General features: G+C 43.4%; 1 protein-coding gene across 8 annotated transcripts in view; it reads left to right on the forward strand.

The window, feature by feature from the left end:
* Nucleotides 1–14,315, forward strand: part of BLVRA (biliverdin reductase A) — a 46,323-nt gene that overhangs the window by 20,638 nt on the left and 11,370 nt on the right. For 5 of the 8 annotated variants that reach the window (XM_061374958.1, XM_061374953.1, XM_061374950.1 and 2 more), the window contains 3 exons: nt 11,313–11,440; nt 13,142–13,261; nt 13,887–13,984. In XM_061374958.1, the coding sequence (XP_061230942.1) occupies nt 11,322–11,440; nt 13,142–13,261; nt 13,887–13,984 (337 nt within the window). In that variant the 5' untranslated portion in view covers nt 11,313–11,321. Of the gene's footprint in view, nt 1–11,026; nt 11,225–11,312; nt 11,441–13,141; nt 13,262–13,886; nt 13,985–14,315 lie in introns of all 8 variants that reach the window. The other 3 variants (XM_061374956.1, XM_061374957.1, XM_061374955.1) reach the window with 3 other exon arrangements.

Consider the following 14,315-nt stretch of genomic DNA (forward strand, 5'->3'; position numbering starts at 1 on the left):
ATAGTGTATTTCCCTCTTCCAGTGGCCTGAGTATTGTCTGCTCCTGAACCTTTGCAGCAGCTGTTTTAGTGCAAAGTTAGGCAGTTGTGCCGATCTGCCTTTGATGGGATATGATCCATTTGTTCAGCCACAGTTGGTGTAACTAAAATACTGGTCCACATTAAGCTCATTTACTTGGCAGAGGAAATGAAAAGAGCAGTACTGGGTTCTTTTATCTCAATTACATGGCCATGCTGGTTCTCAATAGGCTGTGCATTTAAAATACTCCTTCAAGCAGGCAGTCAGCCTCACTGAAGTCTTCCAGTTCCACATCTTTGAAAACAGATTGTGAGGAGGAAAGGTTTTTTTAAGCCTACCCATCAATTATAGTTATTTTCACATAGATTTTAGAGAGGGTCATGAGTTTTGTAGGTGCTGCCAGCAGTTTTGCTGGTCCCAAGCCAACAATATTTAACAATGTAGAACCTATGATGCCCCTAATATGCTAGCACAATCCATCCTGTATCCTTCTCCAGCTAATGTCACTGGGTGGACCCAATCAAATTTATAATTTTTAATGAGTTTTGTATTCACTACACATCCATGTCTGAGAGTTGCCATATATATACATCTACCTTCAGACATGTTTTAAATATCAGTAGCTGTTGGAGTGGCTTGAACCAAGTAGAATCTTCTGCTTTGCTTGCAGTTGGACCCAACTTGATGGCAGTTTTTTAGGTCCTTGTGAAGACTTTTTGGAACAATAGGTCTGGTGATGGTGAATTTGTAAAGAGACGGAAGAGTTGTAAATAGGAACCATTTTGTATGTCATTCTTTCACTTCTCTGTTAAGCCTTAGCATAAGCATGTCGGGCTCTAGGTTGGCACCCTTGAAGGTTCCAGTTTAGGCATGCTCAGAGCTGTCTGTCTGTACAGGCAAATCAGAATTGGAGGGTAATTTAGCCTTCTTCTTGGCATATGAAACTACATCTCTGCTTGTAGAAATTGCAGGGTTTGGTGTAGGTAGACCTAGGAACTGGGAGATACGGAGTTTGTGTTGTGTCCGGTTATACTCAAAGGAAGCAGTGTTGTGCCTAAAAGTTTGCGTAGGATCTAATGTGCAGTTGAAGTACTGCAGGAAATACGCTTTTACAGCATTCCTGTAACCTAATTGTTTTTAATTAACTTCCTTATCAGTGCAATTTAAGTAGGATACCAAATGCCCCCTCTAGTGGCGGATATTTTGGTAAAGGTGGTTTTGGTCTCTTGGGACGATTTTACCAGATGAGTAGCATGCCATTAGTACTTGACTGCTAAATCCCATTGAACTGCTGACTAACTTTTCATGAGAGAGCTGGCTAGTGGCTAGCCTGTATATTCTTTAGTGTTGTGATGCCCAGTAAGATGAAAAATACTGAGCTCAATTGTTATTCTTCATTCAGAGCTATTTTTTTCTTACTCGGACAATTGCTGAAATAGGTATATTTCAAAAATTTAATGGGAATGGAGAGCATCTATTGCATTTTTCAGCCCCTACTGAAGAGTGGTATACTGATAAAATGACAGAGGTGTTAGCTGTTTCATGCATCATTTTTAGGATTACAGTGTTATGCAAAACTTTAGCTACTTGCCAAGTTTTATCAATCTAGTTATTAAAGAAACCCCAACTTTCTATCACTCTCAGTTGATATTAGAAGGGTGAAAACATTTTTGCTGGGGTAGAAAAAGAGAAAGTTTGCTTAAAAAAGGTATGCTGGCCTGACCAGTTACAATTTACATGTATATTGTTTGCTCTGAAGAGAGTATGGGGCAAGCCTCTGGTGTTATGAGTTGCATTGTGCTAACGGTGGAGGCAGGAGGCTTCATCAGCCATGGTAAGCAATATCTTTATGGTGACTGCAGCATGTAGCAGGAGTGCTTTTTTTGTTTGGGGAATTCTCAAAATAGGTTAGCCTGTTACAGATCTGGGATACAGTGACCTTTAGTGGACCGGAAGATAGGTATCATCAACTGGGCTGAGTCCAGAAAGATATTAAAAGAACATACTTGTGGCTGGATGTGTTTTGTTTCTCTGCCTAATATTACAGCAAACAGCAAAAGCTCTTATTTCTTAATGTACTTGTAGGAGCATTCTCATTGATGTCAATGGGATTACTTGTGATTAAAGCTAAGCCTGCAAATTCCTTGTAGGGCTGGGGTTTCAGATGAATTTAATGGCAAGAGAAGGGAAAGTTTCATGTTTCACATGTTTCATGTTCCACATGTTATATGGTATTGGTTTATATAGATATTTCTAACCAAACATTACTTATAGCAACCTTTTCTAGATGTCTGATCTGTGTAGGGTTTCCTACAGTGGAGAGGTTGTAATGATACCGACTTCTTACATTGCACTTACCATCACGAGGTCTGAGAGTGCTTTGCAGAAAAGAGAAATTTCCCCTGTTCTGGAACTGGGAGGACTGACAGGAAAAGGAGATGTGATTTGCTTGCTTCAGGTCACCCAGTAAACTTACGGAAGAAAGTAAGAATACAGCCTGGAAATACAGCTTTCCTGCATCTGCTCAGCCCAGCTCTGCATTCATTAGCCCTCTGGAGAAGAAAGTATATGTAGAAAGGACTGCAGTAATGGGCAGGCAAATTCGGGGACAGATGTAGTAATTTAGAAGATATATCAGAACATTTCTCTGTAATTGTTCGTCATCACTTTCATTGCAGCAAAGGCTTGGAAGCCTCTCCTGGCATTAGAGTTTACCAGCAAAGCACTTGTGAATTGTTCAAGTGAGGTGAAGAAGCCACTTACCTCATTAGGTGACACAGGGAAAACAAAATGAGCAGAAGGGAGGGAAGGGAATGCAGGGAGATTATTTGGCATGTCCCAACTCCCTGCCCATTCAGCTACACTTCATGGGATTAGCTTTGAGTAGTTTCCCCCAAAATGCAGGTATGGATGAGCAGTCCTCCTATTTTATTTTTAATAAGGAAAGCTCTCCATTTAAAAAAGTGGAAGAGTCAGCACAAACCAGCAAGGTCTCTTATCAAACAGGTGTTTAAGCAGTCTCAGTGGTTAGCCATGTGGAGACTTTACTCTGGTGGCTTTATTGTTCTGCAGGGGGGCCAGGGGACACCGTTCATGGTCCACAGGGAGTTGGCAGAGTTCAAGTCTAACAGCTTTAGTGTTTACATGAGCATTAAGCGAATGGTGGGTAATGTGTATCATACCTTTTTATTTTTCCCCTTTGAGCAAGTATCATTTTTAGCTTTACTCAGGGTTATTTTCTCCAGGCTGTGTTGAGACACGGACTGCTACTGGAGCAATAATACTGTTTGATCCCATGGAAAACTCTGATCTGTGAACTGCTGATAGCTCCATACCATCCATAGTGCATTCTCCTGAATACTCATCTGAAACTGAACTTTAAAGTAATTGACAGTTCCTTGTTAAAACACTCTTCTTCTACTGCCAGGGACAAATCCACATTCAAAAACTGATAGTACATTAAAGCCTGAAAGAAATGTTGGGGACTTTTTGTGGCTCTCTCTGCTTGAGTCGTATGCCAACTAGCCATGTACAAACAGCCTTTGGGTTAAAGGATAGCTGTGATGAGGCTGCAGTTATGTGGGGTTGTTTATTTACCCGCCAGAAGTTTCACAAAGCAATCTGTAATTCCCTCCTGAGTAGTTCCTGGAAACTTGACATTGGAAGTAATGGGTTGGTTTTTGGTTTATTTTAAGGAGATATTTTTATATTTATGAAATAAAAAATGAAGCCCTTCATGTTGCCCAGGGAAGCTGTGAATGCTCCATCCCTGGGGGTGTTCAAGGCCAGGTTGGGCAGAGCCTTGGGTGATATGGTTTAGTGGGAGGTGTCCCTGCCCATGGCAGGGGGGTTGGAACTAGGTGATCTTAAGGTCCTTTCCAACCCTAACTATTCTATGATTCTATGATTCTGTGTCATCTTAATAGTTTTCATGCCTTAAAGGCAGGCTCAGTTCTTTCCTAGATAGTTCTAGCCTTTAGCAGTGTAGGTGTATCAAAATGTAATTTTTTCTCTCAGAGTTTCAAACAAAACGAGCCTGACTGAGGACTTAGCTTCTCTACACACCTCTGGGACTCCATCTCAGAAGTGTTATTTGGCTTTGTTTTTCTTCTTCAGACTAGCAACAAAATCTGAACCACAAACGGTGATTACAGGCAGAAAACAGGATGAAATGGTCATTCATAGCCATGCACATATGTCACAGCACTTCTGATTTAGTCACCCACAGGGTGGAATATGTTATGTATTAAAAATAGATCTTTGGATTCTTCCAGTACCCGTTATGGTTTTTATATTACTTTTGTGAAATGTCTTTGCTGCAAGTATGAAGTTGTAGTCTGTGTAGAACTGCCTTAGTGTGATGGCAGTCAGGACCACTGCAGACTCTGGAGTCAGCAGGGTTAGGCTGCAGAAGTGTGTTTTAATAAATGTTTTTCTTTCTGCTGAGATATTAATGCTGGAGACAGCGTATCTGTTATGAGTGCAGTCATTTATTATTAATCACCCATTGTACAGAGTAAAGGTGCTTGTTTGGCAGCTGTAACACAGCATCTGGCCATATCTCAGTATAACTACATCAACCTCAGCTTTGGCAGCCAGCTGGAGAACCAGAATTTAATCAGAAAGCCTGCCTATAAATGTAAAATGACGCATGTGTATTGTTCAAATCGCTTTTCAAAGCTGGGAGGAAAAGACCATTCTGGCTGTTTCCAAGGCACAGTGGTGCCAGTCAGGATGAAAGACTGTTTTCTGCTGGCAAACCTCTGCGAGAGTTGGTGCCTTGAAGTTATAGCTCACCAGAGCCTATGTGCCTGCCAGGAGACTGGGGCTTGGGTTGTGATGGCCAGAGTGATGAGTGTGAGAGATGGAGAGGCACTGGGAGGCACTGGGAGGTGGGGGGTGTGATACTTAAGACTAACAAACAGCTCTCAAGGAAGATATATGTGGTTGCTCTGCAGCTTCTCGGTGCTGTTGTTTTCCTTTGAAATATGGAGACTGTAAACGGCCTTGGCAGGTTTTCAAGGAAAGTTCTGACTCTCATTTTATGGCCAATTAATGTTTTAAAAAGAAATAACGAAGAGTTTTCCTAGTTGCTTTCCTGACTCTTTCTTGCATAAAGACTACTTTTATCTCTTGGTTGCAGCAAAGGCAGAGCAAAAACACAAAGTCACGCTCCAATGTGTTAGCAGTCTAGCAATTATTTTCTTTGCCTTCATTTCTGTTTTTCCTTCAAGTTCTGCCTATAGTTAGGATTAGTGACGCCTATGTATGGTCTCCTTGAGAAGGTGCTTCAGCACATACAGGTGTTAAAGCAAGTAAATGGCTTTCTGCAGAACAAAGGATATTTATGCCTTTGAATGGGCTGCTAACTTGGCGCATTTGTGCAGTTCTTCCCTTTTAAAAAACAGCACTAACAAAAGCCACATTGTTCAGCTCCTGCTTTCTCTGCTCCAGGCAGATGTGTCTTGCTAATAGTAGACAATGAGAATAAGATGGGGTGGTACAGGCTGTAGCATGTACCAACACCCCTCTGCCAAGTTGTGACCGCTGTTGTCTGTCCAGGGTTCCCCCAAAAACTTCTGTTGGGGAAGATGCTGCAACCCTCATCTCAGGGCTTTGCTGCTGTAACAGGGGATACATTTTCTATGATGTTTAATCCAAAAGTCTCCTCACAGAGACCTCTGGAAAAATTCCTCAGTCCATTCTGGGTTACGTTAGGGGAAAATATCAGGCTGACGCAGCCTGAAAGGGGCAGGGCTGTACAGCTCCATGGACCCTGGTCTGAGCAGGCTGAAAACATACTCCCAGTCACCACTCACACAAAGAGCACACAGGTACACCGCATATATAGACATGTATGTGGCCAGCCACACAGATTACAGACAGAGCACTCACAGAAACACAGATGGCACCAGCAGCATCTCTGGCTGAAGGTCTGCTAGTGAGAATATATATATATATATATATATATATATATAAAGTACAAGGTGGATCCCTCCAGCAGCCAGGCTCAGACACCCAGTCTGCCCAGTAGCAGCCCCAGAATCCCAGTCTCTGTTGCTGGCACTTGGCCATGTGAGTTCTCCTTTATTCTTTGGAGTACTGGGAGGTGGCTGCCTGGAGTGGGGGTGTTGCATGGTGTATTTGTAAGCAGCAGGAAGGAAATGATGACGTGTCGGCACTCAGGCTTGGTAGAGTTATAGATTTAATGTAAGCAAAGATCTGACAAGTATAGAAAGGGGGTGTTGGAGACAGAATTGCTGAAAAATAGCTGTAGGAATGAAATGGTTCAACTGTTGAGTTTGCTAAAGTGAACAAACCTTGACAGCAGTGTTTTCAGATTAAGTACTCATCCGTAAGGTCTCTGCTACTCTAAGATACGTGTGGCAGTAAAGCAGTAGTCACTTGAAGTGGCACAGTTAAAAAGACCAGGCTGGGAGTGCTTCAGGAAAGCCTCCCACATCAGTGTTACGCTATTGCAGGTGACATTAATGGCAAAATATTTCGATTTTATGTGAGTCACTCATTCATCTCTGTGGGAATGAGACTTTGAAAACTGCAGGGACAATGCACAAGGCTTACTGACATTCTCTGTGTACCCGTTCTCAACCTGTCATGTCTAGAAAGGCCATGACAAATTTTCTTGACGGGAAGATAATTCTTTAGTTCTGCCTTTTACCTTGGCTCTGCATTGGCCTTAAGTGATAGCACACAAACCAGAAGTAAGCCTTGCTCCCCATAAGCTCACCTCAGTGAGGTAAGAGGTTTTGAGATGTAGGGACTGAAGTCCCATTGTGATTGTACTGGGGAGGCACACACTTGCTGGGTGACTGATCCCTTTGAGCATACCCATTGCTTGGTTTGCTGCTGTTTTACTGCTGAATTTTGCAAGAATATTTGAGTATAGAGCTGTTTGGGTTTTTAGCCTAGATCCACCCAATGGAGGAAATAAGCCAAAGAGTCACAGAAATCTCAACACAGAGCAGAGGGGTGATGTGACAATGATGTATTAGTGTAGGATAAATGATCCTCTTCAGCTAGATGCCTTTCTCATCTCTACCTCTGTGCCATGCAGGGATTGTCTCCCTGGGTAAGAGGACCTCCTTTGTGCTGGCCATCAGTGGGAAAGAGCTCCCACACCAGCCAGCACTCACCATGCCCCAGTTCAGAGGGGACCCATGGTGAGGCTGGCAGAGCTTCGTGCAACTAGGCCAGGCCAGTAGGTGCTGGGTGGTGGGAGGTACTCTTCAATTACAATCTGTGAGTGTGAAGGATGTCCCATTCTAATCTTCTCCTCAGCCCCTTTACTTTCCTACAGCCACTTAGGTGGAGAAACTGCTTTTGGATGCAGGCTGATGCACTGTTATATCACTTACTGTACATTTCTTTTTTCAGTATGACAGAAGTCAGAGTTCAGCAGCCTTAAAAACACCTCTGAAATCATTTTGTTAAAGCTTTAACCAATATCACTGAGTTTAAGAAAAAAGCATGGAAGACAGGCACAGCAGTTTACAGCTTGGGCTTCCTCCTTCATCATTTTCCTACTGAAAGAGAATGTTGCTGTTACCCTCATGCAAAGGTTTGAAGTAAGGAGTAAATATTCATATATTCATCTGGACTCTCAGATGAGTGTTCTCTATTCTGCTCTTACCTGGTTCCAAAAAACACCTAATTTACTTTTCTCCCTGAACAGCTGCAGGATTTGTTGTGTGGGCAAAATGAGGGTAATAAAAAGCTGTAGCAGGGATGCAGACATAGCGATTTTTCTCCTCACTATGTGCAAAAGTAAAGGCTCTGTAATGTACATTTAGCAGCTGTCTCTTTCCGTGTGGATACCGTATTAGCCTGCAAACATTGACCTGGACCGAATGGCTGGTTGCCATGACAACATGTTGCATCAGAACAGTTATTAGGTTTAGGTTGAAATCATCTCGCCCCTCTTAAAATGTGATTTCTGGGGAGGTCATCAGGTGAAACTTCGAAAGTTTTTTCAAAGGAGAGGCAAAAATGTCAATGTTCAGCAACACAAGCATCTGCAGAGAGATGTTCTTTGTTCATGGCATGAAGGTAGGTGGCTCCCCACCTCCTCCCCTTCACTGGAGAAGGAGGTCAGCAGATCAGCAGAGAAACAAGCAGTTCTTGGAAGCGAGATGACTGTAGGAGGTTCAGGGGAATCTGTCTGCTGTGTGACTTCCACTCCCAGTCCCGCTAAAGGCAGTAGGTGAGCATTAACAGCTTAACGCTTCAGTAACCTCAAAAATTTCTGAACTTAAAGTAAGCCCATGATCAGTTACTCTCAAGCTGGACTGCTTCTAAACCTCTCCTGAACTGGTCCAGATTCACACTGGGGCCCTTCATGACTCTAAAGAATTACAACCATACGCTTCAGAAAAGCATTTCTCTGGCTTTTTGATGGCTCTGCTTGGCAAGATCCTATGGGAGACTGCCCTGGGGATCAGAGGGGCTGAGGCTGATCTGCAAGGACAACCTCCCCAGAGCACAGGTTTCCCACTCCAGTGTGCTGCAAACAGAGCCATGCATAGCAGAAAGCTGGTGTGAATTGGCAGGGACCTGACCAAGCTCAAACACAGAAGTGCATAAGCTGGGAGGGACTATCCAGGAGGGACATAAAGACAGTGACTAAGCTTTGGAGGGACAGAGCAGGGAAAGGCAAAGCTCAGCTGAAGCTGAAATGAACCACAAGAAAAGTTTCTCTGGGTGCACTGGTAACAAAAAGAAGGCTGAGTAAATCTGAGCCTGCAGCTCAGTGGGGCCAAGGTGAAGGAAATTAAAGGCACTTGATGCCTTTTTCTGCTGTGGCTTTGACTAGTAAAGGTCTGTCCTCAGACTTCCTGGGTTTCTGAGTCTGCTAGCAGTTGTCTGTAGGAATTCAGCGTTACCTACAGTAGCAGAAGACAGTGATAGAGCTCTTGAGCTAATTGAATGTGCAGCAGCCCCTGGCACCAGACAAGGTACATCCAAGGGTGCTGAAGGACTTGGTTGATGTCACTGTGAAGCCAGTTGGCAATCAGGAGAGGTTTCTGGTGACTGGAAAAGGGCAAGTACTGTTAAACGTCTTTATTAGCCACATGGACAATAGGATAGAGTGCAGCTTTGGGAAGTCTGTGGATGAAATCAAACTGGGGGGAGTGGTCAGTGCACCACTGATGCCTGGGAAGGCTGGAGGAACGGCAGACAGGAGCATCCTGAATTCAGCAGAGGCAAACGTGGAGTCCCTTGTCCGGGGGGGGAATAACCCTGTGCATCAGGCTGAGGACTGCCAGCTGGAAAGTCAGAAAATGCCCTGCAGAGGCTAGTGGACAAGTTGAACCTCAGTCCACAGCATTCTCTTCTGACAAAGAAGAGGCCAACCGTGTCCTTGACTACATTAGCAAAAGTGTAGCTTGTTGCATTGAAATGGCAAAAAGCAACAAGGGAATTCTGAGTAGATACTAAGAAGTTAGATACTACTACTACTACTAAGAAGTATATACTAAGAAGTTCTTGCTGTGAGGGTGGTCAAAGGCTGCATCAGGGGCCCTGGGAGGTTGCCAGATTGACATCTGTCACTGTGGGGTCAGTCAGAACTTGGTGTGACCCTGGTATCACTGAGTGGGGTTTGGATTGGGTGACCTCAAGGAGTTTCTTCCAGCTAAGATCATTCGGCAACACTCAAGTCTCTTCTCTTCGGCCATAGAGAAAGTTCAGCCCAGACCAGGGCTCTGACTGTGGATGGAAGTGAAAATGGGTTGTGTGCTTATGTTACTGTCTTTTCCCCCTTGCTCGCTCTCAGCCTTATACATCTCTCCTTCCTTCTTTTACAAGGAAGGCTTTTACAAGTTTCTTTTACAATGTGCCATCACGTTGTACCTCAGATATTTGATAATGACACGTCATTGTAATCCCCTAGAAAACTCTTCCAATATCACTCACTTCTTTTATATTAAACATGCTGCTGTATGTTTTACCCTGGTACCCTTTTGGCATGTATAAGAAAGCAGAACTTTCCTGAGAAGGCAGGAGCTCATAATAAAACAAAATCCAAATGACACGTGATTTCTTTGATGAACTTTTCTCTTGGTGTCAGTTGATGTAATTTCTTAGCAGCTGTCAACCTCTAACACTGGCAGAATGGTCTCTTACAGCTGTGCTGCTGCACTGTGATCTTGTCAGACAAGAGGCACAAGGAGGTGTGAAGTGGGGTTGTCCTTTTATCCATTTAAGTCTTAGGAGGATTTGAAAGGCAGCAGCCAGGTAGTGGAACTGATTGAAAGAGTTCATATGGGTGAGGGGATTGGCAGTGGCAGGAAGGAGAACACTGAAACAGAACAAACAGTTTGAAGGGATGCTGTAGTAGGATGGAAGGAACAAAAAATGCAGTGGGGCTGACTTGGCTTGGTTTTAGGATGGCTTTCCTGTAAATCTTAAAATTACTGTACAGAGTGTTGCTAGTCCTCAGGGTGGTGGAACAGTGCAGGTTTGAAAGGTTACAGCAATTGCCTAGTGCTTCTGCAGATCAGTGACAAATCATAAATCCAACAGGAGAATTTATTGCCAGTGGTCCAGCAAGTGCAGTTCCTGGCTCGTCCTCTCTATGATGCAATTGTGGCAGGAATGCGCTTCTGGGAGATGTAAATCTTGAAGACATGCCTGCTTGTCATTAAAGGGATGGCAGAGCTTTCTTCATGCATGGAAATGTCAAGCCGACATCTTGACCAAATTATCAGATGGTTGGTTGCATCTTGATATTGTAGGACATGCCAGTGGTTACACAGGGAAGAAAAGATGCTCTTTGCTTCCTGTCCCAAAGTATTTCAGCTATGCTGCTGTGCACTATGAATGTTGGTGTGGCAGCCCAGGGCAGGCTGTGCTGCAGAGGCTCAGGAAGTCAGCAGGGTTTATATAAAGCTCTGCTGGGTTTGTAGAGCTTTTTGGCTCCTTTCCAGCATGGAAATGCTGATATAAATAGCAGAATGTCTCACTTTTGAAGTCTGCCTTCTATTCACAGAAAGGAAGAACTTTGTGCTGGAGCTGTGATTTCATAGCTGTTAAATACAAGTCTCAAGACCAGCCCTGTGACAGTCTGAACTGCTTGACCACATCTCAATGGGATTCAAGTGAGCTCAGTAGCCTGTAGCATCACATCTCTGTTAGCTGGTTGCTGATATCTGAATAAGGTTTGGCTGTATGAAAGCAGGGTTTAAGAGTAAGCCATCATCCCTCCTCTCTTCCCAGATACTTCTCTCCCCACTAAAAGACAATAAATGTTGCTTTTTTTTTTTCCCTTTGGCCAGATTAACAAAATGTTTGGGACAGTGGTGGTTGGAGTTGGAATTGCTGGCTTAGCACGAATCCGGGACTTGATGAATCCGATGCCTTCCAGCCCTTCCGAGCACCTGAAACTCTTTGGATTTGTGTCCAGGTTAGAAATACCATCTTAGCATGTTTAATATGTGTACTGTAATGATTCTTTCTTCTGGTGCACATGCCTTTCCATAAGAAAGACTATTATTTGAGAGGGCAGGGGATGAATATCTGAAGTCTTACATTTCTCTTATAATTAAGGCTGTCTGAACAGGAAAAGTGTATGCAAATATGCCTGTCATTCTGAGTGGCAGCTAGGAAATGAGCACAGAAAGCTTTGCAAGAGGGAACTAATGGATTACCCTAGTGAGATACTAAAGTGCTGAAGTAAAAGCTGGGAGATGTTCATGCTGTAGGATCTGTGTGGTAAAAGGAAATGCAGTTCTGTCTAACTAAGATTTCCTGTAGGTTCAGAGTGGTACAGACAATAGTTACTCTAATGAGCTGTTTGCATGACATTTGTAGAGATGTTTAAAAGACATAAGAAGTTTTACCGTTTAAAAAAAGGTGTGTTTTACAAAAACAGAAGTTTGTAACATTCCTAATAATTGAACTTCATCATAAAATTCGAATTGTTTTGTTTTTGACCAGGTACTGAACCTGTAGTGTCTTTAAAGAAAATCCCTTAATTTAGTACCTACAGTAAAGTTGCTTCTTAGAGAGCCAGAGTTTTTCTCACTAGCTTGGAGACATGGAAATTTAGTATATACCTCCCTCTGAGCATTCCTGCTAGACTGTCTGCCCCATAACATCAAGGTTTTAAATAGTTAAGCAGCACATGTATGGATCTCCGACTGTGAATGTATTTTTCCAGCTATATTTAAATCATGCAGTCAGGGTTGTTTGTTTAAGACTGAGAGAACTCATTAGGTCATCCAGTCTATTTCCCTGCCAAATAGACTCTTGGTTCCTTGATGCCTTTGCTAGTGGTACAGCTAGCCTCAAACAACACTAAAGATAGGGTTTTCACTACTTCTGTTGAGAAACAGTGCTGTCAAAATGCGCAGTTCACAGGTCCACAGACAGCTTGCTTGGATACGTTGTCTTTTCCTTTGCATTCCAATCACATGCAAACATTATTTATCTTTGCTTTCAAGTCCGGCTTGTGGCCTACTCTCATGCCCTCTGTCACCTAGCCTAACACTATCAAGGTGTCTGCTCCAGTCTTTACTGCCGTAAAAGGCTTTTGGGGGGGTTGCATGTGTTTCATTTTCAGGTGGAGATTGCTCAGGGTGGTGGCCAAGGCCTTTCCCTTAGCTCTGGCATGGGGTGTGTGCCATCATAGCCAAGCATCTGCCTTGTCCATCTCCTTCTTGTCCGTACTTGTAGTTGCATGTGGCCCTGACAACTCAAGTGCTTTGGCCCATATTATCCAGCATGGTGGGGAGAAGTTCTCCCATAGGAGCAATGTCCTCCTTCTAGTCACTCTTTTAAAATGGTTCTTTTGTAATGATGCTTATTAAAAACCAGAACAACAAAACTAATCAGAAAGCACTTTACACTTCAATAGCAGGACAGTTTCTGTATTGATACCACCACCTACACACTGCCCCATCTATTTTGTTCTTTTGTGCACTCCCCTTCTGTCTGTAAGTGCACATGATCTTCCTGGATAACAAGCTGCCTTTGTTCTACCCCATTTGAGCTCAGTGAGACAGCCATCCATGGGAACAATTTCTGTGTGCTGTTGCACTACATGCAGTTGGGGAGAACGGACTGTGACAGTTTTGCCCTGGTTGTATTTATGCTAAATACACAGGAGAAGCTTTGGCAATATTAATGAGGTCAAGCAGATTAGCCTCGAAGATGCTCTAAGAAGTGAAGAGATCCATGCAGCCTTCATCAGCACAGAGAACAGAAGCCATGAAGAAACCATCAGGTATTTTGAAGTGTTTTTTTTCCCCCTCTTTCCTACCCTTTCTCTGGTAATTTAGAAGCATACAGGAGCTGTGTAAAGCTGTTTCAGGAGAGGATGTGGACACTGGAGAAGAGACTGCCAGACTAGAAGCCTAAAGCAAAAGATAGTGAGTTCCCTAGGGCACCCAGTAAGTCCCGGAAGAAAATAGGATTTAAGATGCACTCATTTCCCAGGTAATTCAAATTGCATACCTCTAGGCCTGTGTTTGGTGAACAGGCAGCTAAAACCAGGATCCGAAGACTTTCCTCACAGATCATATAGACAAAAGACACTCTGGTGCCCCACTCCAGCCACTCAAGTGTCTGGAAGTTAGAAATTGCAGTGCTCAGCACTGTAGCATTTTAGTGACTTGTTATAGGTGAGAAGATTCTATGGAAAAAGAATTAAAATCCAGCTCTCCCTGGGTTTAAATGTGTGATGTAGCCACACACAGTCTTTGCTGGGAAACTTGCAGTTGGTTTCTGTTACTCTGCATTGTTCATTTCTCCGCAGGGGGCTGACGGTGGGAATGAGAAGCAGCTTGCACAGTGCAGAGAGAGGATTATGATGATGTTCTTTTTAAAGTCTGATCTTGTATCCCTTTCAGAATGTTTCTAGAAGCTGGGAAACATGTCCTTGTTGAGTATCCCATGGCTTTGTCTGCTAAGGCGGCCCATGAGCTCTGTGAGATGGCTGAGCAGAAAGGTAACATGTTCTCAAGGGTGTAAGCAGTATTAACCTGTTGGGTAGTACCAAAGGCATCAGACTCACAGGGCTCCAGTCTGCTCTTAGTCATAACATAACATACAAGGGAGTATGCTTGTCTCAGACGTGTCAATATGGGATTTAAATTGTGTGTAATGGGAAAACAAACACACAGATGTCATTGCAAAGAGTAAGGTACATTTGCCCTCACAAAAGCACTGGTCTCTGCTTGTGATGCTAAGAATGCAGTTAGAGAAGGAAATGTCTGTCACCCTGATAGTAAAGCACTTAATTAGTGTAGCCATTTGACTTGTGCCCTTTGCTGTTCTCT

Source organism: Neopsephotus bourkii, unplaced genomic scaffold (genome assembly GCF_033783945.1).
Source record: "Neopsephotus bourkii isolate Nb327-2 ecotype Australia unplaced genomic scaffold, CSIRO-AGI_Nbou_v1 NB_1655, whole genome shotgun sequence".
NCBI classification, from domain to species: domain Eukaryota; kingdom Metazoa; phylum Chordata; class Aves; order Psittaciformes; family Psittacidae; genus Neopsephotus; species Neopsephotus bourkii.